This window comes from Salvelinus namaycush, chromosome 39 (genome assembly GCF_016432855.1).
Source record: "Salvelinus namaycush isolate Seneca chromosome 39, SaNama_1.0, whole genome shotgun sequence".
Classification (NCBI taxonomy): Eukaryota; Metazoa; Chordata; class Actinopteri; order Salmoniformes; family Salmonidae; genus Salvelinus; species Salvelinus namaycush.
Window position 1 is genome coordinate 12,371,570 of NC_052345.1, and position 26,205 is coordinate 12,397,774.

Consider the following 26,205-nt stretch of genomic DNA (forward strand, 5'->3'; position numbering starts at 1 on the left):
AAACTAACTACACTTTTCTTAATTAATCTACGCAACGATATTTATGTCCTTGCTCCAACATTCCCCAAGAAAATGTAGGGGGCAATTAGCAAGTTCTTAATGGATACCGACTGTTTCCATTGTCACCTCATTTGTTTAGCTAGAAACACAATTAAAAACTCCAGGCGCAGTCGCTTGTGGGAAAGACCGGGTGGGTGGCTGGTTGTTTGGCAGCCAAAAGACAGAGACAGCAGTGCTGTTGAGATTACACGGATGCGTCAACTGACAGGCCAAGTTCACAGCTCTGGAAAGAAAAAAAAGAAGAGACTTTCCTTCCCAAACAGCAAAATAAACACCGCAATCCTATCTCTTCCAGAAGGGTACACGCCATTGTCACCTTGCTTTCCTCTCTTTCTGTAGCTCTTTCTCTCTCAACTCTATGCACAGAAGGGAAAGCACCCTCGCATGAGTTTGTTTTTAGGTTGCATTATCTTCCTAGTCTTCTCTGTCTTTGTCCTGTGTACAGTACAGGTTGCCGAGAAGGAAAGGTGTAGGCATGCCCACGAGTGACGTCATTTGACACAGCAATTCCCCAACCGCACTGGTGCACCGTAGGACGACGGTCACATTCTTCTGAGGAAACATGACACCGCCGAAAGACTCAGACACAGATGTTGTTCTGCGATGACGTCACCCACATCTTTACTTTGTCCTCTGCGGCCGACTACACTGCGCCCTCTCAGAGTCCCATCATTTCCCATCCAAGACAATTACGCTGCTTCTCTAAACAATGTTCCTGATTGCCTTTAGATCCAATGCCAGCTTCCTGTCTCAAGACACAATAGTTAACAGGTTCATGTCCATCCCTGTTGGATGGTCATCTGGATGGAGAGACTGAGAGACTTCCTCTCCTCTGCACATAGGGAACAGTGAGTTCTAGGATGAACGCCTTAGTTTTAGTATTGGACGGCCGATTGTTTTGGGAGACTAAAGAAGCAGAAATCCCTTTGAGGAATAGTGAGGAATAGTGTTTATCATGGACAATGTTCTCCCTCTGTGTCCTATCACTGGCTCTGACAATGAGATTTTCCTCTCAGACGACACAGAGCAGAAGACTCACGTCATTCTCCATTTCCTTGTCTGGCGTCTCAAATCATGTCTCACGCCTGCAAACAAACATTGGAGGATTGGAGGATATGACCTCAAGGTCCAACATTACCGGTTCTTGCTCATCCAGATCCAAGATCCAACTTTATTACACAACTGTAAGCAGAGCAATACTTATGGTCCGGTAGTAACATAAGTAAGGAGGCCATTCGGGACCAAAGGAGCAGAGCCGGGGCTTTGGCGCCAGTTACGAGATGGAGTGGAGTTCGTCAAGGGGCAGGAAGTGCAACTGAGTGAAGCAATGGTTCAGGTACTGGGGTCTGTCAATGCAGCGTCCTGGGAGGGATTTCCCAGTCTCATCCCCGACAGGATGTGGTGTTGGGCCATAGGCCAATAGGCATCCAGTATCACCAACAGGAGCTGTCATGGCAGAGTCTGTAGAAGAGGCTAAGCAGCAGTCTTAGGCCCCAAGTGTGTGTGTGTGTCTCTGTCTGTCTCTCTCTAGGCTATTACAACAGGGCTCAGATAACTAACATCAGCCCTACACAAAACAAAGGGCAATGTCGCTCTTCGAGATGAATGAGGGGACTTACTCCCTCCCCAACCTCCTTCATATCCCTCCAAACACCCAAGTTGCTGACACATTTGTACTGGATTTGCTTTTGCGGCTTTGGGGCACCATTCTAAACAGTGACACCCCACTGGCTCCAGGACACGCTGTATTAACTGTGTGTGCTATTGTAGGATGCCTTCCCAATCCGATGGCCTGGGCACAGAGAGAAAGAGAGAGAGAGAGAGCGAGCTGCTTGTTTTTCAAACACAAACCGACAGACACTCATTTCGTTGCACTTACCCGAGTGATTTCTCCTGAGGATATGACAGGCAGAGAGCTCCACTTTACACTCTGAATCCTGGGCCCCTGTAGCTAGTTACCCACCACAACTGTTACCAATTGGCCCCAATGTAGAGAGGAGGTCCCTGGTTGCCAAGCAAAACACCACACTCTGTCGTTACTGGAACTTCACTTGGCACACATCGTGTACGCAGCACTCCGCTTGGATGATATATTGTAGTGCCCGGGCAATTACATTATTTACAAGAATTTGCGCCTTTCCGTCAAAGTTTTCGTCCTCTTTTTCTTCTTAGACTTTTCCCCCCGCCTCGATGCGCATTGTAAACAAACGCACCCGAGTGGCTGCTGAGTGAGGATTAGTAAGGGCTGCACTCACAGCTCTGAGCTTTCTGACTTTATAAACTGACAGCGAAACCCGGAGAGAGCAACGCTGAGCTGGGTCCAATAATGTGGAGAGAAAAAAAAAAAACTAAAACGAGCCATTTCAGTCTCAATAAGAAGGACTTGGGTAAAGAAACAGTGCAGAAAATGTGTTTTGGCCAGTCTGACATGTGGGAAGTAGAAGAAATAAACAAAGGCACTTTCTTCTCCTAGCAACCATCTAGCGCAGCTAGTAAAAAAAAAAAAAAAGAGCTGTCCGTTTATTTGTTCATAATCGCGTGTCTGTTGAGGTTTACAAGAGTACTTGCTGATGGGAAGTTAATGCCTTGATTTCTGAAGTGGATCCAAAACCAACAACATGCCTCAAGACATATTGATTCATGACGAAAAAAATGTGACAACAAAAATAACAAAATCAACAATAATAAACAATAAACACTACATTTGGCCTGTTAGTGTTGCTTGTCCAATGAATCTGATTTATACAAGGTTTGTAAAGCCTCTAAGGCTCTTAGAAGCTGAATAGTAGGTGTAGAATGGACTGCTTACGAGAGGGGATCGATAGGCCTCTACAAATGGCACCTTAGGCCACCATAAAATAGCCTTGCCATGAAGTCGAAGATGTGTGTGAGTGTGTGTCTCTTCCTCCTGTGTGTGTCAGTCATCGTCTGTAAGCAATAACACACTCGCCAGGAGCTTTTTGGAGCTGAAGCATCTCCATGCGTTTCCTCCCAGCATCTGGTCTTCTGAAGTGCCTCAGCACATGTGCATAGATTAGTCTCACCACAGGGTTGGAATTGCCCCCGCCTCCATGCATCCACAGCCCTCCACCGAGCACGACGGGGTCCCGTACCATTTACCCCTATTTACCCAAAATATACGCCGTCAGCCGTCACGCGGACACCCAAAATGGAGGTCAGGTTGACGGATGACTCTGTTGAAGGTGGAACCTCCACTAGAAAGAATGCACTTGAAAGAGAAGCCATAGACATCCACCCCCACTGAGCCTTTCCCTTTGACGAGTGCAGTCCTATCCCGTCGCTGTGCCCTTGCTTTGACGGAATACAGTTGATTTGGGTCCGACTGGTGTTGGCAAAACAGGAAGTCGGGTGAATTACAGCAGTGGTTCTCAAACCTCTCCTCAGGGTCCCTCAGACGTTTCACAATTTTGTTGTAGCCCTGAATTAGCTCACCTGACTCACTTAGTCAAAAGCTTGATGAATAGTCAACAAGTTGAATCAGGTCTTCTAGTTCTGGAATAGATGAAATACATGGAACGGCTAGGGGGTCGCCGAGGAGAGGTTTGAGAACCACTGGATTAGGGAGTCCAGCTCAGAGCAGTAAATAAGACTGCTTGGATTAACCACATTGTAGAAGGAAAAGGTGAGGTGCTTATGACCACTTGGAAAGACTATGTCTGTCATGTTGTACGATCATGTTATTCTGCTGGGGTTCTCTGGGGGGTGAATCCTTCAAATAACTCGCTCTCCAGTGGAACGTGCAAATCCAAACCATTTCGAGAGTGTAAATGCATTGAGAATTTCTTCAGGTAAACGTGCCGAACGTCGACGTTCTGGGAAATCATCTCAGGGGACAAAAAAATGAAAATGATGCCTCTTTGAAAGAGCAGAAACCCAAAGCGCAGGTCAGGCACACCGCGGAACGTAGTAACACTGGTCCGTTGCCAGGTTCTCAGAACCAAACCTAGGTCTTTCATACCCACCAGGCCACAGCCATTCAGGATATTGCTTCATAGGGTTGCCATTCATCCAGCAGCTCCCCATCATGGCCAGGTGCCACTGAACAATGAGAGTGTGATGAGCATGAGGGTGCCGGCAGAAGAACGGCCCAGAAGCACGGGACTCAGGGCATGGGAACCATCATGGGCATGGACCCACAAACCACACTTCCTTACCACATTGAAATGGGTTAACATTTCACTCCACTGGCTCAGTTGAGAGTCTGGTGGTAGCAACACCAGGGTTGTGGGTTTCCGCAAGGGCCACATCAACTAAGAATTGGTTGACAGTTCTGTACATCGTTTTGCATACAAGTGCCGGCTAAACGGCCGTGCTGTTATCGTTATTAGGGAAAAGAGGAACAGTACAACAGGAAACACAATCTCTGGACCGATTTCAGAGGGCACAGTGAGCATTAGGTCGTTTCCAGGATCTAGCATCGTCTCGCTGGCCTGGCACAGCAGTACTGTAAAAACACCATGTAGGTATTGTCAATGTGAGTGTGCTGTGTAAACACCACCCGCAGAGACTCTGTTTCTCACCAACAAAACAAATCTGGACTAAGTTATACTGCACCCCTGCGGTGCTGAGCTGAGCTTCCCGGCAGTACACGGAGTGTGTCTGAATGACTGCTAAGAGTTATAGCGGGACTTTGATGTGCAGCCAGGGCCCGTTTAACACACACACACATTCTGCCAGGACCCTTGTCTGGGTCCAGAGTGAAGATTCACCATCCATAATAACGCCAAGTCCCTCACTGTCCATTGACAGTGGAGAAGAAGAAGGAAAGATATGTCTCAAACAGGAAACTATGATGGGGACATTTTATTATGGAAAACTGATTCCACCGCCAGCTGTTGTTTAGCCACTCAGAGTACAGGAATGTGTAACAAGAGACAGTTTTGGTACTGAGTATTAAAAAAGTATCACGATAATTTGACAAATCTGAGACTGACTCATGTGAAGAGAGACTTAAGTCAGTGACATCTACGAGCTGAGTAAGAAAGTAGGGGGCAAAGGGGTAAGGCCAACAGGATGTACTTCCAAGCGGGCCAATCTGGTTGAAAAGACGTCACTGTAACCAGTTTACAACCAGAATCCAGCGTTGTTTTGCATGCTGGGTTGCCTTTAGCATGACTGCCCTTTAGAATGGTTCCTTACATGTCACAGGGCTCCAAGTTCCAGTAAGTTACCACAGTGCATCTGAAATCTGCTGCTGATCTTTGCTGTGAACTGGGTTCAAAGTTTTGATTGGATCAGAAGAACTCCGTAACACCTCTGATAGGGGTGATATCATTGGCTTGTAAAAATTCCATAGCACTTCATAGAAAGACTAAAATAACAGCAAGTGGGTGAAATAATTAAGTCACCTTCAAACATACACAACATGTTATTTTCCCTTCTGAAAGTTTCCCTGAAGCGGTTTTTATTTATAACTATGTTACTTTAATTTATGATACCATTATAAACTGTGGGTTAGAGAGAGAGAGAGAGCGAGAGAGAGAGAGAGAGAGAGAGCGAGTGTGTGAGGGAGACAGACAGACAGAGAGACAGACAGAGAGAGAGACAGAGAGAGAGAGAGAGAGAGAGAGAGAGAGAGAGAGAGAGGTGGGGATACTATTGTGGTAAAAGTCCCTCTATTAAAATGTTTAAAAAACAAAAACTTGGGCCGTGGCAGGGCAATGTGCTGTAGTAGCTCACGCCAGAATAAATCTTTAGGCACAGTGTTCCTGAAAAAACATCCATACAGGAAAAATACCCCCCCACCCCCCAATGTAGCTTCTGGACACCAAAGAAGGTATTTCACCACCAAAACACACACCAAAACGGATTCACGCACACGCTCGCGCACACACTGTTGTGATATACAGACAGGCGCACACACACACACGATCATGTACTGAACATACACAAGCGCAACCTATCTAAATGCCATCACATAACGTACATCGTTATATAAAAAGACTAAGTGAAAAGAAGAGGGTTTTAGGGGAATATTATGCCGCAATCGTCTCCACAGCTGCGAGTGCAGATGCTGTATAATTACAGAAAGCCCTCACCGCTGATGAGGAACATGAGTAGGTGGTGATCGCTTACCGACAGGGAAACCTCCTCTGAGGTACAAAACAAATTAACAAACCTTAATTGATATTTTACGACTTTCCCTCCTCCCAAAACCTCCCCTCAAATCCACAACCCAGTCCCCGGCAAAACCTCCCATTTCATCATCAGAACAGTCTCAGCTGTCGTCTCCTCTACTGCCCACCGGTGGCGAGGTAGCCGAATTACAGCGCATTGTACCGCACAGGGCAGCAGCCAACCAGCACACTGACCAGACAGTCAGTGTCCTCCTCATGATCTTGTCGTTGTGTTCAAGACACCTCTGTATAGATAACCATATGGTTATGTTGTGACTGAAAGGTCAAAAAGGTAGCATGTACAAGGCTGATGTTCCTTCATATATGGCCTTGGCTGGCAGAGAGCCATAGAAACAGAAGCTGCCATAGGGAGGGAGCGGTAAGATGAAACACCGGCATGCCCTGTGATGTCGAGATCTGTATCGGTCTGGACTCTGTCCTCCAGCCGGTATCAGCTCCCATCCACACGCCACTCAGTGCACGAACCCCCTAGGAAGACTATTCTAGATCATTCACCTTGTATCTACTCTACTTCACCCTGACAACAGAACACAGACAGGTAGGTACAGTAACACCTTTGCTCTTCCACAACATTTCACTCTGTGTCTTTTAACACAAACACTTTGCTGTCGTGGATCCTGGCACAATATACACTGAGTGTATAAAACATTAGGAACACCTTCCTAATATTGAGTCGCACCGCATTTTGCCCTCAGAACAGCGTCGATTCGTCGTGGCATGGACTCTACAAGGTGTCGAAAGCCCTTCCACAGGGACGCTGGCCCATGTTGACTCCAATGCTTCCCACAGTTATGTCATGTTGGCTGGATGTCCTTTGGGTGGTGGACCATTCTTGATACACACCCAGCAGCGTTGCAGTGCTTGACACAAACGGTGCGCCTGGCAGCTACTACCATACCCTGTTCAAAGGCACTTAAATCTTTTGTCTTGCCCATTCACCCTCTGAATGGCACACATACACAGTCCATGTCTCAATTGTCTCAAGGCTTAAAAATCCTTCTTTAACCTGTCTCCTCCCCTTCATCTACGCTGATTGAAGTGGATTTAACAAGTGACATCAATAAGGGATCATAGCTTTCACCTGGATTCACCTGGTCAGTCTGTCATGGAAAGAGCAGGTGTTCCTAATGTTTTGTACACTCAGTGTATTATTCCTGTTTACATTGTGGGAATTCGGCCTTTTTCTCATGACGCAGGCCTCCATAAAAATATATTTTTACACAGCCTGGTTGGAAAACGGAACAGCAGCGACCGAGAATCAAATGGCAACAGTATTAAGCCAAAACCATAACAGATGAGAAAAATAAGACGCTAGCCTAGATCAAAAGGACCTGGTTGTTCATCCGAGCGTAGGCGATCTGAGAGACACAACACAGAGAGCAAACCTCAACGTTTAACAAAACGACGCTAAAAAGAGCTCATTTGTGAGGCCAAACTGCTTTTGAAGCTCACCGTACTATTACAGGGAGGGAGCCGTGAAGATGACTTTTATCAAACCCTCCACTCCATGTGTTTATCTTGTGGATTTCACACATAGGACAATAGATCAAATAGAGGGGACAGAAACTGGATTTCCTCTTTTGAAGCATTTCAAAAGCCTTATCTTGGAAACAATGTCGGATAGGCGATACTCATCCGCCGCGGTTTCAAATAATCATATGATTAAAGCCTTTGAACTGCTCTTTAAGTCTTTGATTGTGATTGGTTGCGAGTCTCTGCGAAGACTTGAGGGTTACACGATAGCCATTGGTCATACGATGGCGTTAACTCAGATGAGTAGTCTTCACAGGTGATGTCAGACACTTGTGGCAAAGGACTGGAACAGAAGACGGGACTCACACGACTACAATGTTCCAGGATTACAGTACGGCAATATGAGATGGATTTAATTTCATGAAATATCTAATACATACATTACTTCATGGAAGCAAATCACACTTGCCCCCCAAAATGTACGATAGGACCAACTTAAAATCTAACGTAATAAGTAGGCTACAACTTGGCAATGACACTCCCCTGACTTTTATTGACAATTAGACAAATTCCATTTAAAATGCGCGTAGTAAGGTGTCTTTACAGATGAATAAACAATTCCACCATCCCCACCAATTCCACTGTAAAACATGTGTGCGGCGCATTTTCAACAGTCTAAAGAGGCATGCATTCCCATCACCGAGAGACTGTGAACAAGCCTGGCGTCTGGAGTCCCCCCCCCCCATCACATCCTCCACATTTTCACTTATGGAACGACGCCCTTCAAAAGCTCACCAAAGACTTGAGACGCTAATGAAGCATTACATAATTCAAACATGAAGCCTCCCTCTCCTTTCCTAGCTCCATCTCCCCGTTTCTCTGCATCAGCTGTGATGAATGACTTCTAATGAGTCCCTGCTGTGTGGTTCAACTGGCTGCTTCTTCCAAAGCACCCCCCCATCTCTCTCACACCCACTCTTTCTCTCCATGGATGAAATCATTGGAAAATGACCCGTCTCTAGGCTGCCTTGCTTCAATGCCATTGCACAGTGTATTTCTAAGCCCATGCTTAACACCGAGTTCGATTTTACTGTGTAACATTTACCCAACCCTCCACGGGTAGCTTGTGCCTCCCCTCAGCCACCCTGTCACACTCATACGAACCTGTCCTATTCACTAATCACAACCTGAGTGAGAACACATGCCCCGTATATTCCATATGTGTGGCATGTTAAAAAGTAACAGCGGTGAATATTCTCTCTATTAAAAGGGAGAGTAGATGAAGGTCTCTGCTCTTTAGCCCTGCCGAAATGGGAACCACCTGCTGGACTGAGGTGGTGGGTAAGTCTAAGCCCTTCCACTCGTTATATGGGGGTGACCCACTTTACCTCCAGACGAGTGGCGAAGAAGAGGCGGTACTTTAAATACATTTACTCCACCGAGATCCCGGCGGGTTCCAAACCGTTGGATGTGGCTTCCAAACCGGAGTGGTTAGCGATTAAGTAAACAGAGTGGGATATTTGTTCTCGCTGTCACTCACGTTAGCCAACGAGGCCCGGCTGAGCCAAGCGAGAGCCGAGCCAGGGCCAACGTAACATTAAATTGCAGGGAATCCTTTGCCCTCCACCAAAAGGGAAAGTGCCAGCTGAAAATGCAACCTCACCACATGGCAAATGCACTTTCCTTTCCCCATGCGGCAATCTGCGATGAAGCCCTCCTGGGGGATATTACAGAGCGATATTAAGACGTTAAGGCCAGTTTGGCGTGAAATCGAACACATACCACTGTGGTGAGGTAATGCTCCTTGAAAAGTAATAGCAGTGACACGGGTATGTGAACGAAGGTACGGTAAGCATAGAGTTAACCCCTTAGCTTCTGAGAAGGGCTAGTGAGGTCGGTGCTGTCAAGGCACCTGAAGAGAAGTTCTGGGTCAAACACAGGGAGGTTGATCGATGCGGGAATTCAGTCCAACCCACACTATGGCAAACACACAAAACTGTGAAAATGCAAGCTTTAAGTGAAGGAGAAGTGACAAAAGATTGTTTCATCTCAGTGTAAGAACAAGGTCATTTTTTAACACATTTAGAGTTTGATTGAAGTTCCTCCTTGACCTTAACAGGCAACAGGACTCAACCATCCGATTGATGTTTGGAAAGACAAATGTACAATACTGGAGTGTGTTGCGCAGTCTAACAAGCAGCCATTTTAAAACCTTAACGCCAGCTAAGACCATTTAATGTCATCTAAGACACATTAAAAAGAGGCAGATTACTCAAAGACACGGTAATGAGAACGACTTGAACCAAACGTTTGTTTCCAAGCATTGTCTCATTCTAAAACAACCAACTAGTTAAGAGGGGGAGCCTGCTGGTGAAATCATAGTTTACTTCACTTACATGGAGTTTTTACTGCTTATTACTGCTTATTTTTACTGCTTATTAGTTTGTGGTTTTCCAAGGGATAAAATACACAATTGATAGTTTGCGAATGAGCGTGTCACTGCCAGGCAATCTGGATGTGGTTGTTGTGAGTGGAGGACCGAGGAGCCTCTCCCACTGACTCTCTGAGCCCAGGACAGGGCTCTGAGCTAGGGGACATCTGGAGATGATCTGGGGCCCTGCTGGGCCCGGCTGAGAAACAGACGTGGTGCAGATGAGCTGGAGCCGGGCGACACCTCGGTCTCCGACGCCCTGCCCTGGGCTGCTGCTGTGGGGTGGTGAGTTGTCTCCATCAGAGAGAAAAAGTGTGTGTGTGTGTGTGTGTGTGTGTGTGTGTGTGTGTGTGTGTGTGTGTGTGTGTGTGTGTGTGTGTGTGTGTGTGTGTGTTGAGTGCGCCCGCCTGCGTGTGTGCGTCAGACCAACGTGTTGGACCAGAGACCTCCTTCCTCAGTCTCCACTTTCACCCACGCCAAAGTAGTGACGGGTGGTCGGATGCCACTGGTTGATGAGTAACTCGATGAGTAACTCTTTATACTGGAGTATGAGACGGAGAGGCAGCCAGCTAATCTTCACATCCCCTGTAAATCATTCAAAGACGATCATCAAACACACTCACCCCTTTAAGACCAATAACATCCCCACAGTGAGGACAGTTGTCAGCTATCAGTCTTTTCAATTGCTGACAAAAGCGTCAGGAGGAAAGTTGGCACTAGTAATTGTTTATTCGAGGATGCTGTGGATGTGTTATTGCAAATGCTGTGCTTAACGGGCGATACACGTAGGGTTGAATTGTCTTGGGTTGAGTTTTTTATCCAGCTATTCCAAGCACAAATAGCCTTGGAAAGGCTTTGCCGCTCCCTTTAAAAGCAGACTCAGGGTCATTCGATCCATAGGGCTCTATAGCACTGGAAATCCCTTAGCCAATGAGAACAGACGATCAACAAAAATGGGAAAAGAAAGAAAGAAATACACGAACAAGAGCTTTTCAGCCTGCCTCTTCTTTCAAAGCTGTTCACTCTCTGGTGGTGAAGCTAACCAAGGCCACATTCTAATCGAGCTAATTGTGTTAATAGGGTAAATGATCATTAAAGTTAAATTAGGGTTAACCGCATTGCAATGCATTCCCATTCTTCAGTGTTTTGAAAACAGCTCGCTTCTAATCTGTCATCTTGTTCATATTCCGCAGCAAATTATTGTTAATTATACTTCTTTATACACATATGCCTCTATCGCGCATGTTTGTGAATGTGCCAGAACCTGCGACATACATTTACACTGCCCTCGGTGTACTGACATTATTGGAGCAAAAGAGAGAGAGAAAAAAAGACTGGGTTGGAAAAAAAGAATGGACTTTCCTAAATAATTATATTTACTGTCCGTACAGTTGTCCTAACATGACAAAGAATGTGTGAAGAGGTGTAAAATGTCCCTCTCCGGGTCGTGCTTCGCCCTCTCCGTCACATAGTTTGCACACCCATAGATCACTCCTCTTTTCCGGCGTCTGGGAATTCCTGCCAGTTGCCTTTTAAATGTGGGCCTCATTTCTGCTGCTAGCGTGTGTGTGTGTGTGTGTGTGTGTGTGTGTGTGTGTGTGTGTGTGTGTGTGTGTGTGTGTGTGTGTGTGTGTGTGTGTGTGTGTGTGTGTGTGTGTGTGTGTGTGTGTGTGTGTGTTGCTAACGACTGTCACGAGCGGAGCGCCACATTCATTCCAGATGTACAGCAGCTAATCAAAGCCAAGATCCACCGAGCAAGACAGCGGCCTGGACCGACGGCGGGAAAACCTCCTACATGCTTTATGGCATCTATAAAAATAAAACATTTAAATACAATAAATTGGAGAATTCTCTCTCTCTCTCTCACCGAGGTCTCTGAGGTCTCTGAGCTGCGACAGTATTTAAATGGTTAACAGTAGACTGCCATTTGCACAGGGAAAACACGTTGTTTAGCCTCGACCACAATACAGATCTACACAGAGATAGTCTGTGTATTCTTGGTCTGCTGTTTCAGAGCCCAAAGTGCATATGAATCATGGGAAGTGCCTGAGATGAGAGGAACGGCAATTACTGTGTCACCCAAAACACAAACTATTCCAACGTGTATAACACATGGGAAAGCCCCGACCGACGCCAGGTATGACCCCTTTTTCTCCAGTGTCGCTATATAATACTGTTGAATGTGTGACTGGAGAAATCAGCCTCTTGGCACTTCTCCAGTTCAGCCACGTAAAGAAACATTAGACACTCGTTTAGGTATGTGGCCTTTCTTCACAAACCACCGTTGGCAGAGGAGTCCATGCATTGGGATAACATCTCTTTAAAACACTCGATGGCTGAGGTAGTACTACACAGGCCTGGTCCCAGATCTGTCTGTGCTGTCATGTGCGGTCACGCCAATGACCACAGGAGTTGGCAAGACGGCACAAACAGATCTGGGACCAAGCTAAGGTACTACTACACAACCTGAAAAAGTTCCAGTTCCAAAGCTTGGACTTCCATGAAAAGGATATGACTTAATCAATCCTGACTGTTGCGTTGAATTGTTCTCTTCAATACATGAATGGAAGTTTGCCGCATAGCTCTCTCTTCTCTCCTCTCTCCTCTCTCCTCCAGCTGGACTGTCTTTGTGATCCCATCCTGACCACCTCATCTTTGTCACAAACCCCCTCTGGAAGGAAGAAAAAAGATCGGAGACACCGACCAAACGCCTCACCAGCCATTTGTGAGACAGTGCAAGACAAGCAAATGGAACCTCAAACAAGAAGCCATTGGGAAGTGAAAATAGTGAGACCATTTGCAGAATCAGGGACATGGCACATGCAAGGCCAGCAAATGGAATGTCAAAGAAGACGAAGCTGTGCGAACAAGTGAAAAGAGTGAATCAATCTCACCTGGGAAAACTTAAGTAGACGGTTGAATGATGAAGCTTCTCCAGAAACCCTTTGAGTTCCCACATACTAATTTGCTAGCGGTCGCAAACAGAAGATCATTCATCAGCATGCTGTCGCGGTCGCTTGCCTGAATCCCCTTGCCTGAATCCCCTTGCCTGAATCCCCTTCACCGCCTCATTGTTACTTTGTCCCCTTCCACTCTGCCGTAGTGACACTGTGCCCCAGACAGAGACGGATGCAACTACCATCGCACGGGACAAGGAGATGGCATATGATCGATCGTGTCCAGGTCAGGATTTGTCCAACAGGAGGCCCGTCTAGCATTTTCCCGCCTTGGCTATTTTTTGTCACTCGATCACAGAGCAGTGTCATTATGAATGGGGTGGGCAGTGAATTCACATTCCTACAGCAGCGCTAGTCTGCACAGTAAGACATTCCCAGATAATGTAGACATTATCCTGGATAATGACGTGAGTTTAACCAGCTTCTCCCGCTGGATTGGTTGTTCCCAGATCTTGCTCAACTACAACTTGTTCACATTCGTCAGATGATCTCAACGAGAAAGAAGAAGGAGAGAAGCGCAACTGCTGTGAGACATTTAGGATACGTCATTTCAAATGTCCTTTTCCCCAAATGCTATTAAAATGACTGCATGTGGAAAGACCTGTGCAGCCCACCACCTTCTCGCCCAGAGTTCTGTCCACAAACCTTTGGCAAGTTCCCAGGCCTTTCAGAAAATATTTTCCATCTGAGTCAGAAGTTTAGAGAGTCACAGTCACCAAGTGGGCATGAACCCGGTTATAAAAGCTCAGGCAGACCCTAGGTACTGATCTAGGGTCAGCTTACCCTCCCCAAATCCTAACCTTAATCATAAGGAAAGAAAATGTTAAACTGACCTTAGATCAGTGTCCCTACTCTGACCTATAAACACCCGACTCAGAGGAAGTGACTAAATATGTACATGCTCTGAGACTGTTACAGAAAGGAGGGCTTCCACAGAACACCTTCAGTGAAGAGAGAAATTTGTGGAAAATAACAGTAGTGTGACTCAAGTCAAATTAGGCTATTCTTCAATGAGAGAGGGTGCAACATGGCAGCCAGCAGTAGCACTTGACACGTTCAGCGTTCCAAAGCACCATAACACTGAACCTGAACCTTAGAACTGTCCGTGAACCACCAACATACTTGTTTTAAGGTGTTAGGATTGAAGGTATACATGGTGTATTTTCTTATTTCTAGTACATTAAGAATCCTCACTCTTTCCAACTATGTGGGTCGTGCCAAACTCCAACCACCAAGTCAGTTGGTCATTTCCACCCTCTGTAACTGCTACTCAAAGCTCAGTGACACCAGACAAGAGTTGGGCGTGTCTTCATGCATGACGACGACACCCATTTTCGTGACACAAACACCAACCCACCCCTCCTTCTTCTTCATCCCCACGCCCTACTACGGTGTTACCTTACCACCCTACCCTTGGCTCGCAGCTGGAGCAAAGTGGACGGGCGTTAAATCAATCGTCGACTTCGCCCCGGCAACCCGGCTCCGCCGCCATTAGCGTACGTTTATTTGTTCGCGGGACTGTTTCTCTGAAGAGTGTGACCAAGAGCTCTGTTCTCCACAGCCAGGGTTGACCACCCCGCTGGTGAGTTCACTGGTCCTCCAGCAGTTCTAACAAATGGTCCAGAATCTTCCCAATATTTATTTGGACCTCACGAGAGTTCCCCGGCCGTGACTCTGATGACGCAGCAGTGAATCAATGACGTAATTATTAGTGGGAACTAACAGACTAATGCTATATCATAGAATCATATCTCCTTTTTTCCCCCCAGCATAAAGAGTCCTTTACAAAGAGAGAGGGTGGTAGTTGTTGCTAACTATTGAGGCCTAGAGATAGCCTGGTCGCAGATCTGTGTGCCATCTTGCCAGGTCCTATATACGGTATGGTCATTGTCATGCCAATCATTTGCCAAACAACCATAAGAGTTGGCTATACCGCACAAACAGATCTGGGACCAGGCTAGCCCATAAGCCCATCCTCAACACTGACAATAGACTCCTATTATGATCACTTACTCATACAGATATGGATACACGTCTAACAATCTTAGGAAGTGTCAGACAGAACTATCCTGGATGTTTAGGTCAGATGTATTATTAGCTGTTCAAAGCGTTCTTCCTTCTGGATCTTTCCGTCATCTTCCACCGGCAGATCTTAATCTAAATGAAGTTTTGTTCCTCTCTCTCTGTTCCGAATGAGCTCACTTCTGTACGAAAATTTAGTCGTCTAACAGAAAGACATGGACACCGTGTTGCCTAGCGATGGTGAAATCCACTCAGAGTGTTATTAGCAAAACAGAAGAAAAAAAGCCAGGCAGGAGTGCACGCAGAGGTCACGGCTGGGATATTTGATGTGCAAGCGGCGAGCAGCACATTTGGAGGAGTCGTCGCGGGACCGCAGTCTATTTATTAAAGTGGAGAAGAGGTGGAGGAAAGAGAAAAGAAAGAAAATGGAACAAACAGCAGTGAATGATTCCTCTGAAAGGTTTGTGTGTGGGGAATTTGAAGGGGCTCGGTTTAGCGGGAAACTTTGTTGATCAAATAGCATCAAACAGTGTGTGGAAAATAAATGAACTCATCCATCCATTTGATCAGTCCATGTCGACTATGTTGGATTTTTAATGAGGCTTGTAATAGGGAAGGGAGACAAACCTTGGAATAAAGGGTGTGTGTGTGTGTGTGTGTGTGTGTGTGTGTGTGTGTGTGTGTGTGTGTGTGTGTGTGTGTGTGTGTGTGTGTGTGTGTGTCTGTCTGTGTGTGTGTGTGTGTGTATGCACATTCGCTTAACCGCACACCCTCATATCCCTGGTTATTCCAACCAAAGTGAGGGTGTATTGTGGAAAACTAGTCTCTGAAGCTGGAACCCTCCTCAGCCCCGCGAAAAGACCCACTTTTACAAGACTGCCCGTCACTCATAATCACAGACCACTGTGACACGGGCTGATGTCATTGTTCCAGACCCGAATCAGAGAAATATCAACACCAATAAAGTCAAACAATGTTGATTCTAGCAGCAAAAACCTTCATTTCGTTGATATAGAACATTTAGTGAGACGCACAGGGACATTTTCTGCCACATTGAATTTGGAAATAAAAATATGGTTGATTTCAGCCACATCATGTCGGAAATATGAATACGCCTGGTGATGATACACATCATAAATAATCTTCACACCCAAAAACTTGTATTTTTATAGGTATTGAAGAAGAAAAAATATCTACTCTCAAAATGTGCATATGGGAAAAAAGTATTTCTTGTCTTCACAGTTCACACCTGCAAAGCTTGGGGATTAAAATTGTTACTACTTTGCTCAACTCTTCCTCACCATTCATTGTAGATTCATTATGATTTTTTAAGACAGGGCCGGAAGAGAAACCGAGGGCCTTGGGTTCATTTCTTACACTCATAACAGGTCACCTTCACAGATGACCCTAGCTTCAAGCTCTTTCCCAAAAAGGAGCCGACTGCAACCTCCACTGCACTCAGGTCAGAGGCTAGCTCCGGGCACAGAGCTTAATCTATTTACAGGGAAACACTGCAACAGGACTGAGATCAGAAGAAAAACAGAACCCCTAAAAAGACGGAGAAAGGGAAAACTCGAACTGTCAGTCTAGGCTTTTTAAATGAAAAACATTTTCTCTGCCTCTCCAAAAGCATTATGCTATCCTGTTACTTTTAACGTTGTCGATTTTGTCATTTAATACAAGTAAGAAATGCAGCACCTACAAAGCTGTACGAAGCAATAATACGGGTAATTTAAGTACAACTCGGCAAGAAAAACATTCCAAATGCTTATTCTCACGAAGTATGCAGAAAACATTAAATCGAACCTCTGTGTCTCATATAAGGGCATATAAAGCATTAACTGTTCTGTTAGGTAGATGAGGTTGGTTGTGTGTGTGTGTGTGTGTGTGTGTGTGTGTGTGTGTGTGTGTGTGTGTGTGTGTGTGTGTGTGTGTGTGTGTGTGTGTGTGTGTTCCCTGAGTGTGTGCGTGCCTGCAGGCCCGCATTCCATCATGCATTTGTGTATATAGCCCTATAGCTTAAAGACCTTTTTAAAAACACCAGCACATTCTTAATTGTACCATCAAATACAGTATGCCCATCAGAACCTGGGTGGTATGATGTCTTCAGGGTGGCATGGCTTGATTTGGTGTGGATTCAAGTCACCCACCAGTTTCTTAAGCCTGCAGACACGGCATCCTCTCCCCCAGCACCCGCAAGGCCTGTGGGGCCCTATGCGGACTGTTCGGCCCCTAAATCAAGCATGGGAACTCCCAGGACAACAACAATCAGTATGCCTGGCTGTTTGAAGTCCTTCCCTGGCCTCCCCTGCTCACCACGCTGTGTGATATATCCTATTTTTCCACCTGTCCCACACCTCTTCTGGGACCATGACATCTCGGCCATAACTCACACAGAGGGGAGAGAGAGAAGGAGTGGAGAGTGGAGAGAGAGGAGGTAGAGAGAGGGGTAGGTGGAGAGAGGAGGGAAATGATAGGGGAACAGAGAGAGGGAAGATGGGAGGAGGCAGAGGAGAAAGAGAGATGAGGTAGAGGTGGACGAGGCAGAGGAGGTAAAGAGGAGGCAGAGAGAAAGAGAGGGAAATTAGAGCGAGAGAGAGAAAGAGAGAGAGGAAAAGAGAGGTTAATGCCTCGATCATACCCATACAGTGGTGGTTCTGGGGGGGAGGGCCAGTGCCCCTGTGACAACAATTTTGGACCCCCTTGTGGCCCCCCTAAATGTGGAGTATGAAATAATTTTTACATAACTAATTTTTGCTATCGTTCTTTTTTTACATCCGTTATTAGACAGTGGCAACGATGATGATAATGAACATGGTCTTTTGCCTGCTAATGCCTGCAATGCAGTGAAGAAAACGATATGACAACAATAACATCTAATGTAACTGGCCCCTCTAGCAGTACAACTGGCCCCTCTAGCAGTACAACTGGCCCCTCTAGCAGTACAACTGGCCCCTCTAGCAGTACAACTGGCCCCTCTAGCAGTACAACTGGCCCCTCTAGCAGTACAACTGGCCCCTCTAACAGTACAACTGGCCCCTCTAGCAGTACAACTGGCCCCCCCAGTTGAAATGGTCTAGAACCGCCACTGCACCCATAGCGTCATTGCGCAAAATGGTACGCAGCATCATCTGGATATGTGTGCAACAAAAGTTCAACATTCCCCTTCTGCTACCATTTCTGCCAACCCGCCTACGCACACAGATTGACGCATACGTTCGATAAATCCGACGTATGCACCACACAGAACGCCCTGCTACGCAGCGCTCCGCTGGAAACGAATGTCCTTCTGGTGTACCAAAATGCAACGACACTGTCGGTGGGATCGAGGCGTAAGGAGAGAAAATACAGAGAAGGGAGAAGAGAAGGGCAGAGGTAACGAGGGGAGGAAGAGAGAAAGCGAGGGAAGCCTGAAGGCTCCAGAGCCCCGAGGGCCTATGTGTGAGACTGGGTGAGTTATAGTCAGTTGGTCTCGTGAACTCTGAGCCCCACTGTAAATTCAGATGGGAAGCCGGTGGAGACTGCAAGATGTTGGACTGATCCACTATTGGACCCCCCCCCCCCCCACCTCATCCCTCTGTTTATCACCTCTATGTAATACCCCCGGGGACAGGCATACAGGTGGGCCGGTCCGTGAGACCAGGCTGGCCTCCTAACACTCTTATTTGCCGGGTTTGGTTTCAATTCCAACCAGGCGGACCTGGTTAGAGGTTCCAACATACACAGGGGACTAGGCTGCATTCGGTCGTGATCGAAAACATGGAAAGAGTGAAAGAGAGAGCCGTTATCAAAATCTTTGGACAAAGTGCACTTTAGGGGAATGTGGACTACCTCACTAAAATATCAAAGCCACTTTGTATCAGGGCGGAAGTTTTCATTCGCCTGGTCCGCTCGCTTGCTGCGGGGGCATCGGGCCCGGACTCTCAGGTCCACTTACAGCCGTCGCGTCGGACGTTTTCCCCGCCCCGAGGTCTCTTGTTATTGGAAACACTGACGCCGCGCACTTAAAAAGAAAGGCGAAAAGAGGAAAAACGCGTCGGTTCGGACTCTGAGGATTAAAGGGGAACCAATGATCCCTCTCTAGCTCAATAAGGTAAGAGGAGAGCAGGCTGAAACAATCAAGCCGTAGCTACCCTGTCTCTGACTCGGGGAGGATCGCAGGCCAAACGTCTACTGTTTGTTCCCAGCAGCAGAAGGGAAACTCGTTTGTTTCCATCTCAAAGGTCATTCGATTACGCATCCCTGTGGGATCTGTTTGAGTACAGCCTCAGGAAAGGACCATACAAAGTAATCTGACCTAACTTGGAACTGGCCGACTAAAATAAACACACTATAAATAAATTGAAATATGCATTGAATATTCATAGGTGTCCATCAAAACGTCTGAAGATTATAAACAAAGTGGTGTGATTTTGGAGCTATGGCTTCATCCTCTCCTCTCCGTTATGACTATTAATAGCTAAAACAAGATAACTAAGAAGCTATTTAACATTATTGGGATATAGCCTACATTTACAATGTCCCAGAGGAAGGGATCTGGGCTCTTTAGGGAGAGAACATCAATCATGTCATCACATTGTGCTCATGGCGGGAGAAAGAAAAGCACCTTTTAGTCCAACGGTCCACTAATTGTCTGGCCCCCGGGGTTGTGGCGTTGTGGTGCGCCCGGGACATGCCAAGAACAGCAAGCAGGAACTAATGAACTCAGTGTAACATTCCTCTATCAGACCACTAAGCCCACTCACTCTATATGCTCTACAGTCAATATACAGTGACACCAAGCATCTTCCTCTGCCTCCTATGGGCTTTGGGTGTCCTCCACAGATCAAGAGGGCCCTAACCTATTCTGTTCTCAGAAAACATCGCTTTGAAAGTAGACAAAGGTCAAAAGTGGCAAGTGATCGTAATTCTGGGGGGGCTTTAAAAAAATGTGCAGTCAAAAAAGATTTTCCTGTGTTTTATATATATTTCCACACTAGGATGTTGGAATAATACTGTGAAAATTATGGTAATGCCCTTTAAGTGTAAGAGCTGTTTGAAAAGGCTGCCTGAAATGTCTGCCTGTTTGGACTGCCTGGTGACATCACCAGATGGTAAATTAGTTAATACACCAATAAGAAACAGAGTCCCAAACCACTCTGCCAATAACAGCAAGTTTTCCATTTCCCCTCCCCACTCAGACCCCTCCCAGACAGTCCTAGCAAAATTGTTGCTGAAGAAATTGTTCTTCGCTACAAAAGGTATTTTTGTTCATTTTAGATTGTTTTTATTGAAAACAATCCCAGTAAGGTACTTAAATGTTACCCAGAAATGATTTGATATTGAGATTAAAACGGCTGCATTGGACATTTAAAACGAATAATCAGGCGACACTGGAGTCTAATAAGTCAACTAAGAAATGTATAGTTGAGATGTAGAGTGTACAGTTAAGGAAACAATGAGATCTAATGGTCCTGCGAGGCGGATGATGACTATCTGGCATCCTACAACCTTTTCTCAAGTGCCTCCATCTGTAGACAAACCGGAGCGATATGCTCAGACCTGCCTTCTGCCCGCCGTCTGCCTCCTCTGACAGAGCTATTTACAGCAACACAGACATGACCTCAAAGCAGATCTGATTCCAGGACAGCACTTGACTCTCTCCGCAAACGCATTAAAACAGTGCGTCAGGAAGCTCACATTCCTCCTAACCAGACTATATAGCCTGACACAGTCACAGATCCACCACCAGCAGAGCGCTTCTCGAAGGACGGCTAGACGTTTTCTGAGAGCTCACCGTGAGGTCACTTTAACCATAGACATACATCGTCTCCGTCCCAAATGACACCCTATTCCCTATACGGCGCACTATTTTTGACCAGGATCTGGTCAAAAGTAGTGCACTTTGTAGGTAACAGGGTGCCATTTGGGATTAACACTTTATTTAATTCTGTGACTCTGACCAAGGTGGTTTGGAGCACCAGTAAATTGTACTGACCCCTGTTCCATTACTGAAATAATAGCGTGTCTGATTGATTTCACACAGTGGTTTGGAGTGGGGTGTGGCTGGTAGAACTATGCATAAACTATATACTCCCTCCCCTTGTTAGGGAGACACACACACAATATGATAAAGAGCTTGTGTCTTACTGTAGGGGTGAAAGATAGGGTGGACTTATCTGAATGACGCAGAGTAGGTCGCAGAAGCAATAGTAGATGTACCACACACACACAGACAGACACACACACATGCACCCCTCCTTACCATTCTGCTCGTCCAGCTCGTTGCCTATATCCTGACCCATCAGCTTCTGTCGGCTGATGACGGCGGCTAACGCATCCAACCCAGCATCCTGAACTGTTCAGAGAGAGGGAGAGAGAGAAAGGGGTTAACTAATCCCTGTTCAGCATGATAGAGAGAGACAGAAATAGAGAAAGCCTCCATAAGAGAGAGACCTATACATTATACCAGGGTTCCCCAACTGGTGGTCCGTTCAAACAGGTGCCATTAATACAGGTAACGAGTGGAGGACAGAGGAGCCTCTTAAAGAAGAAGTTACAGGTCTGTGAGAGCCAGAAATCTTGCTTGTTTGTAGGTGACCAAATACTTAATTTTCCACCATAATTTGCAAATAAATTCATTAAAAATCCTACAATGTGATTTTCTGGATTTTTTTTTCTCATTTTGTCTGTCATAGTTGAAGTGTACCTATGATGACAATTACAGGCCTCTCTCATCTTTTTAAGTGGGAGAACTTGCACAATTGGTGGCTGACTAAATACTTTTTTGCCCCAATTGTACGACTGTAAAAACACCACCAAATCAGCTGTAATGGATTTTCATTTTGGAAATCTGTTCCAAAGTATTCACACACATTATAGAGAGAGATATGTGATCGTATACAAATGTAAGCAAGGTTTTAAAATATTATGTTTAAGTGAAATATTTCTGTTTGGGCTTCTTGCGGTCAATTTACAGTCCACAAATGATTTGTAATTGCGTTCCGTCCCCCTTACCATCCCCTCAAGAAGAAAGAAAATGGCCCCATAGCTGAATCTAGTTGATGATTCCTGCATTATACATCAATAAACAACCCACAATAAGGAAAACCCCATTCAACTCACATACAAATACTATAGAGCACATTACGTATCCATACAAAAATGTGTCAAATGTAGCAGTGGTGAGTGAGGTGGTAAAACTATGAAAACATGCCGAAATTCTTCTTTAATGAGCCATTGGTAGAGAGGGAGCAATTTCGTGCACTGCTTTCACAGGGCAACCGTTTGGTGAGTAGGAATGACACTTTGGGGTTCAGCACTGGGGAACAACACTAGGGGGCAGCGTGCCACAGGTGACTCACTCAGCACTTAAAACGCACACACACACGACGAAGACATGCATTTACGCACGAACACGCACACACACACACACACACACACACACACACACACACACACACACACACACACACACACACACACACACACACACACACACACACACACACACACACACACAGACTTCTGTTATTCTAACTGTTCTAACTGTACTGGGTGAAAAAGGAGAGAGGGGCAGCTGAACAGTGACTTTGTGAAAGAGACAGATACATAACTTGTGGGAAACTATCATTCTCTATCACAATTTTACAGAGTAGTGTTACACTGAGTTTGTCCAGGTTTTAGTATGTGCTTCATGGGGTTCAGGGAATTGGTGAGGAGAGAAGGCCCCTTGTCTCTGTATTTGACACTGACACCACCACAGGAATCTGGGCGACCACAGATTTGGTCGCTCACTATAGGCCCTAAACTTCCATCTGGAAATCCCAATGCTCAAAACCTTGATGCGGTTTCACTGTATCCCCACAATACTGACAAACTGACAATAGCCAGATCGCAGCCAGAACCGTAATGGAGACATAACAGGAGAGTCATGTTGAGTCAGGTGAACTGTACTAGGATCAGCCTGGATGTTGCCATTACAGTCCATGTGGAAACGATTTAGGAACTGGGAGAGGCAGGGAAAACGAATCTGCTGAATGTGAGTTACTGTATTCACCTCATCCTGTGACAGTGTGGATTTAGTTATCAAGGTGTAGCCTCGAGGAGGACCGCCACCTCTGTGTTTCCTACTAGAGGCACTGATCACAGGTCAGTTTTGGATCCCACTCCTCTAATGGGTAAAGTTAGGACTCTGAAGGTACAAGCTAATCCTAGATCTGATCAGGGGTCTATTCAGAATCAGTAATGTGAAACATTCTGACCGTTGCAGATAGATATACAATGAATAGAGCTGAAAACACCCCCTAGTCTACCTGACAGTTCTACACCATGCACTTCGATCTGAACGTGGTGTAACCTTACCTTCGACGATGCGCTGCTGCTGCTGTTTGATCGCGGAGAAGCCCAGGCCCCTGGTCTCCTCTGGCTCGTTGACCAGCCAGGGGTTGGCCGCGGCCCCTCCTTCTCCCCCCGCCCCTGCCATCAGGGTCGACCTGGGGAATGTCACACAACAATATGAGCAGCATGCCAAGGGTGTAGCGAACGCACTCCCTGTGCCTGTCAATCACTTGACCGGGACACACGACCGAACAAATGACACGCATCGTCAACCCTCGGCTTCGCAAATAAACATGGTACAATAGACACGTGTGCAACCTCTGTAGCAAGCAGTTACATCTGTAACACTCATGTTACTCATCTGATGTTGACTTTTGTAACATTTCCTTCCCTTCAGAACCCTTCAGATGAGACAAGGCTTATTTATTTTCTTGTTTGGTTTTTACGTTCTGAACAAGGAAGCAGATATGTTTTGTTGCTTTAAAAAAAAAAATAGGACCGGCTTGTTCGACATGTAAACACTGCATGCTAATCATACACAGCCACAGGCCCGAGAGTTTCCAGTCGAGTTTCACTCTGACTGACACACACTGACACACACACACTAACAGACCAGAGTGCTCTTGTTGTGTCGTGTAGCGCTTAACACTGTTGTGTGGTTTCGAGCTATTTTTCTGGTAATGGGAAAAAGCTGTCTGAGGCTGCCTCAGACCCTGAGGTTGTGTTGCGGTGAAGTGTCAAGGTCTCTGTTAGTACAGATAGATCAATCCCGTCCGTCAAGACAGTGTCACCTACTGGTCAGACCCAGGTCCAGCAATTCACCTCAGACAGAGCTGACTGGACAGACTGGAGGAGTGGCATTGGCTGTCAGGGAAATTAGGATTGTGGCCATTGGCTGTCAAAAGTAGGCACTTAAAATCTCCTCCACTTCCCTTAACAAAGCCCATTTACTACAATACCATACAGCTCATCAAACCCTTGTGGTACACTATGTTGAAAAGAATGAAACATATGTCATTTTAGATGTGATTCCAGGCTCATAACAAACCACAATGTCGCCAGGGAAAGTAATGGTGTGATCAGAAACCTCAATTAGGTATACTTGTTGATGTTAAGAAGTTCCTCTCCTTACGCTGGTATTGGACAGGACAGGTTGTCCAAAATTGGCGCTCAAAGTTGGTTGTGATGTGCGTCAAGCATGGCGCCATAACGCCACCTCCTTCCTTCCTCTTTCTGAGGGCGAGTGTGAAGTTTGAAGCACCCCAACTCCCTCTCTTTACTCCTTGGCCCAGCTTACTTAGCAGCGGCGGCCGGGGCGAGACAAGGAGGTCGGCAGCCAGCGCTAAGCTAATCTTTCTGACATGTTTGGTAACTATCCTCCCGCATGGCGGATCTCCACTTCCTCCCGCCGTGTGAAGATTAAAGCTTATCCAATTAACCGCCCACTGGGGCCCGCCAACTTAATCAGGCATCTCTGGGCAGCCCGTATCACACCGCCGCCGAGGACCCGACAGACAGACAGGCCTCTGAGGCTCTAACTCGGACAGGGCTGATTTAACTCATTTCGACTTGTTGCAGGAGTGATCAAATATAAAGTATTTTTATGTAGACTTGTGGTGTCTCTCTTGTTGTGATGTGTGTTATGTCCTATTTTTTTTATTATCCCAGCCCCCGTCCCCTTCAGGAGGCCTTTTGCCTTTTGGTAGGCCGACATTGTAAATAAGAATTTGTTCTAAACTGACTTGCCTAGTTAAATAAAGGTTAAAAAAAGTAAAAATAAGGAGAGATTGATGAAGGGAAAAGGGGCGGTAAGGGGCTGTACCAAAGGGGGTCAGGGGTACACTGAGCCTTCAAAATGGAGGCGCCGTGTCCCTTCTTTGCTTGATTAGAGGCTAATCTCTCTCTAATGTATTGTTTCACAAATAAAATAAGCCCCCTTATCCCGGACCAACCCCTCTCCTCGAAAAAATTTGAACAGCTTAGGTTATCCAAGCGAGGCTAATACCCACCCACCCCAAAGACCACACACCGAGTGCCAGGCCTACCTACCCACCCCCTCTCAAATCATCCACCCACCCCACATCAGCATCAAAGTACAGAATACACCGTACATCAAAATACAGTACCAGTCAAAAGTTTGGACACATCTACTCATTCAAGGGTTTCTTTATTTGTACTATTTTCTACATTGTAGAATAACAGTGACAGACGTCAAAACTATGAAATAACACATACGGAATCATGTAGTAACCCAAAAAGTGTTACAAATCAAAACATATCTTATATTTGAAATTCTTCAAAGTAGCCACCATTTGCCTTGATGACAGCTTTACACACTCTTGGCATTCTCTCAGCCAGCTTCACCTGGAATGCTTTTCCAACAGTCTTGAAGGAGTTCCCACATATGCTGAGCACTTGTTGTCTGCTTTTCCTTCACTCTGCAGTCCAACTCATCCCAAACCATCTCAATTGGGTTGAGGTTGGGGGATTGTGGAGGCCAGGTCATCTGATGCAGCACTCCATCACTATCCTCCTTGGTCAAATAGCCCTTACACAGTCTGGAGGTGTTTTGGGTTAATGTCCGGTTGAAAAACAAATGATAGTCCCACTAAGCGCAAACCAGATGGGATGGCGTATCGCTGCAGAATGTTGTGGTAGACATGCTGGTTAAGTATGCCTTGAATTCTAAATAAATCACAGACAGTGTCACCAGCAAAGCACCCCCACACCATCACACCTCCTCCTCAATGCTTCACGGTGGGAACCACACATGCGGAGATCCTAC

At 46.1% G+C, this 26,205-nt stretch overlaps 1 protein-coding gene across 1 annotated transcript in view; it reads right to left on the reverse strand.

Annotated features, from left to right (window-relative positions):
• LOC120032572 (syntaxin-8-like) overlaps positions 1-26,205 on the reverse strand; it is a 46,277-nt gene that overhangs the window by 14,511 nt on the left and 5,561 nt on the right. Inside the window, exons 5-6 of the mRNA XM_038978712.1 lie at positions 23,445-23,575; positions 21,346-21,438 (exon numbers count right to left, since the gene is read on the reverse strand). Of these exons, the coding sequence (XP_038834640.1) occupies positions 21,346-21,438; positions 23,445-23,575 (224 nt within the window). The remainder of the gene's footprint in view (positions 1-21,345; positions 21,439-23,444; positions 23,576-26,205) is intronic.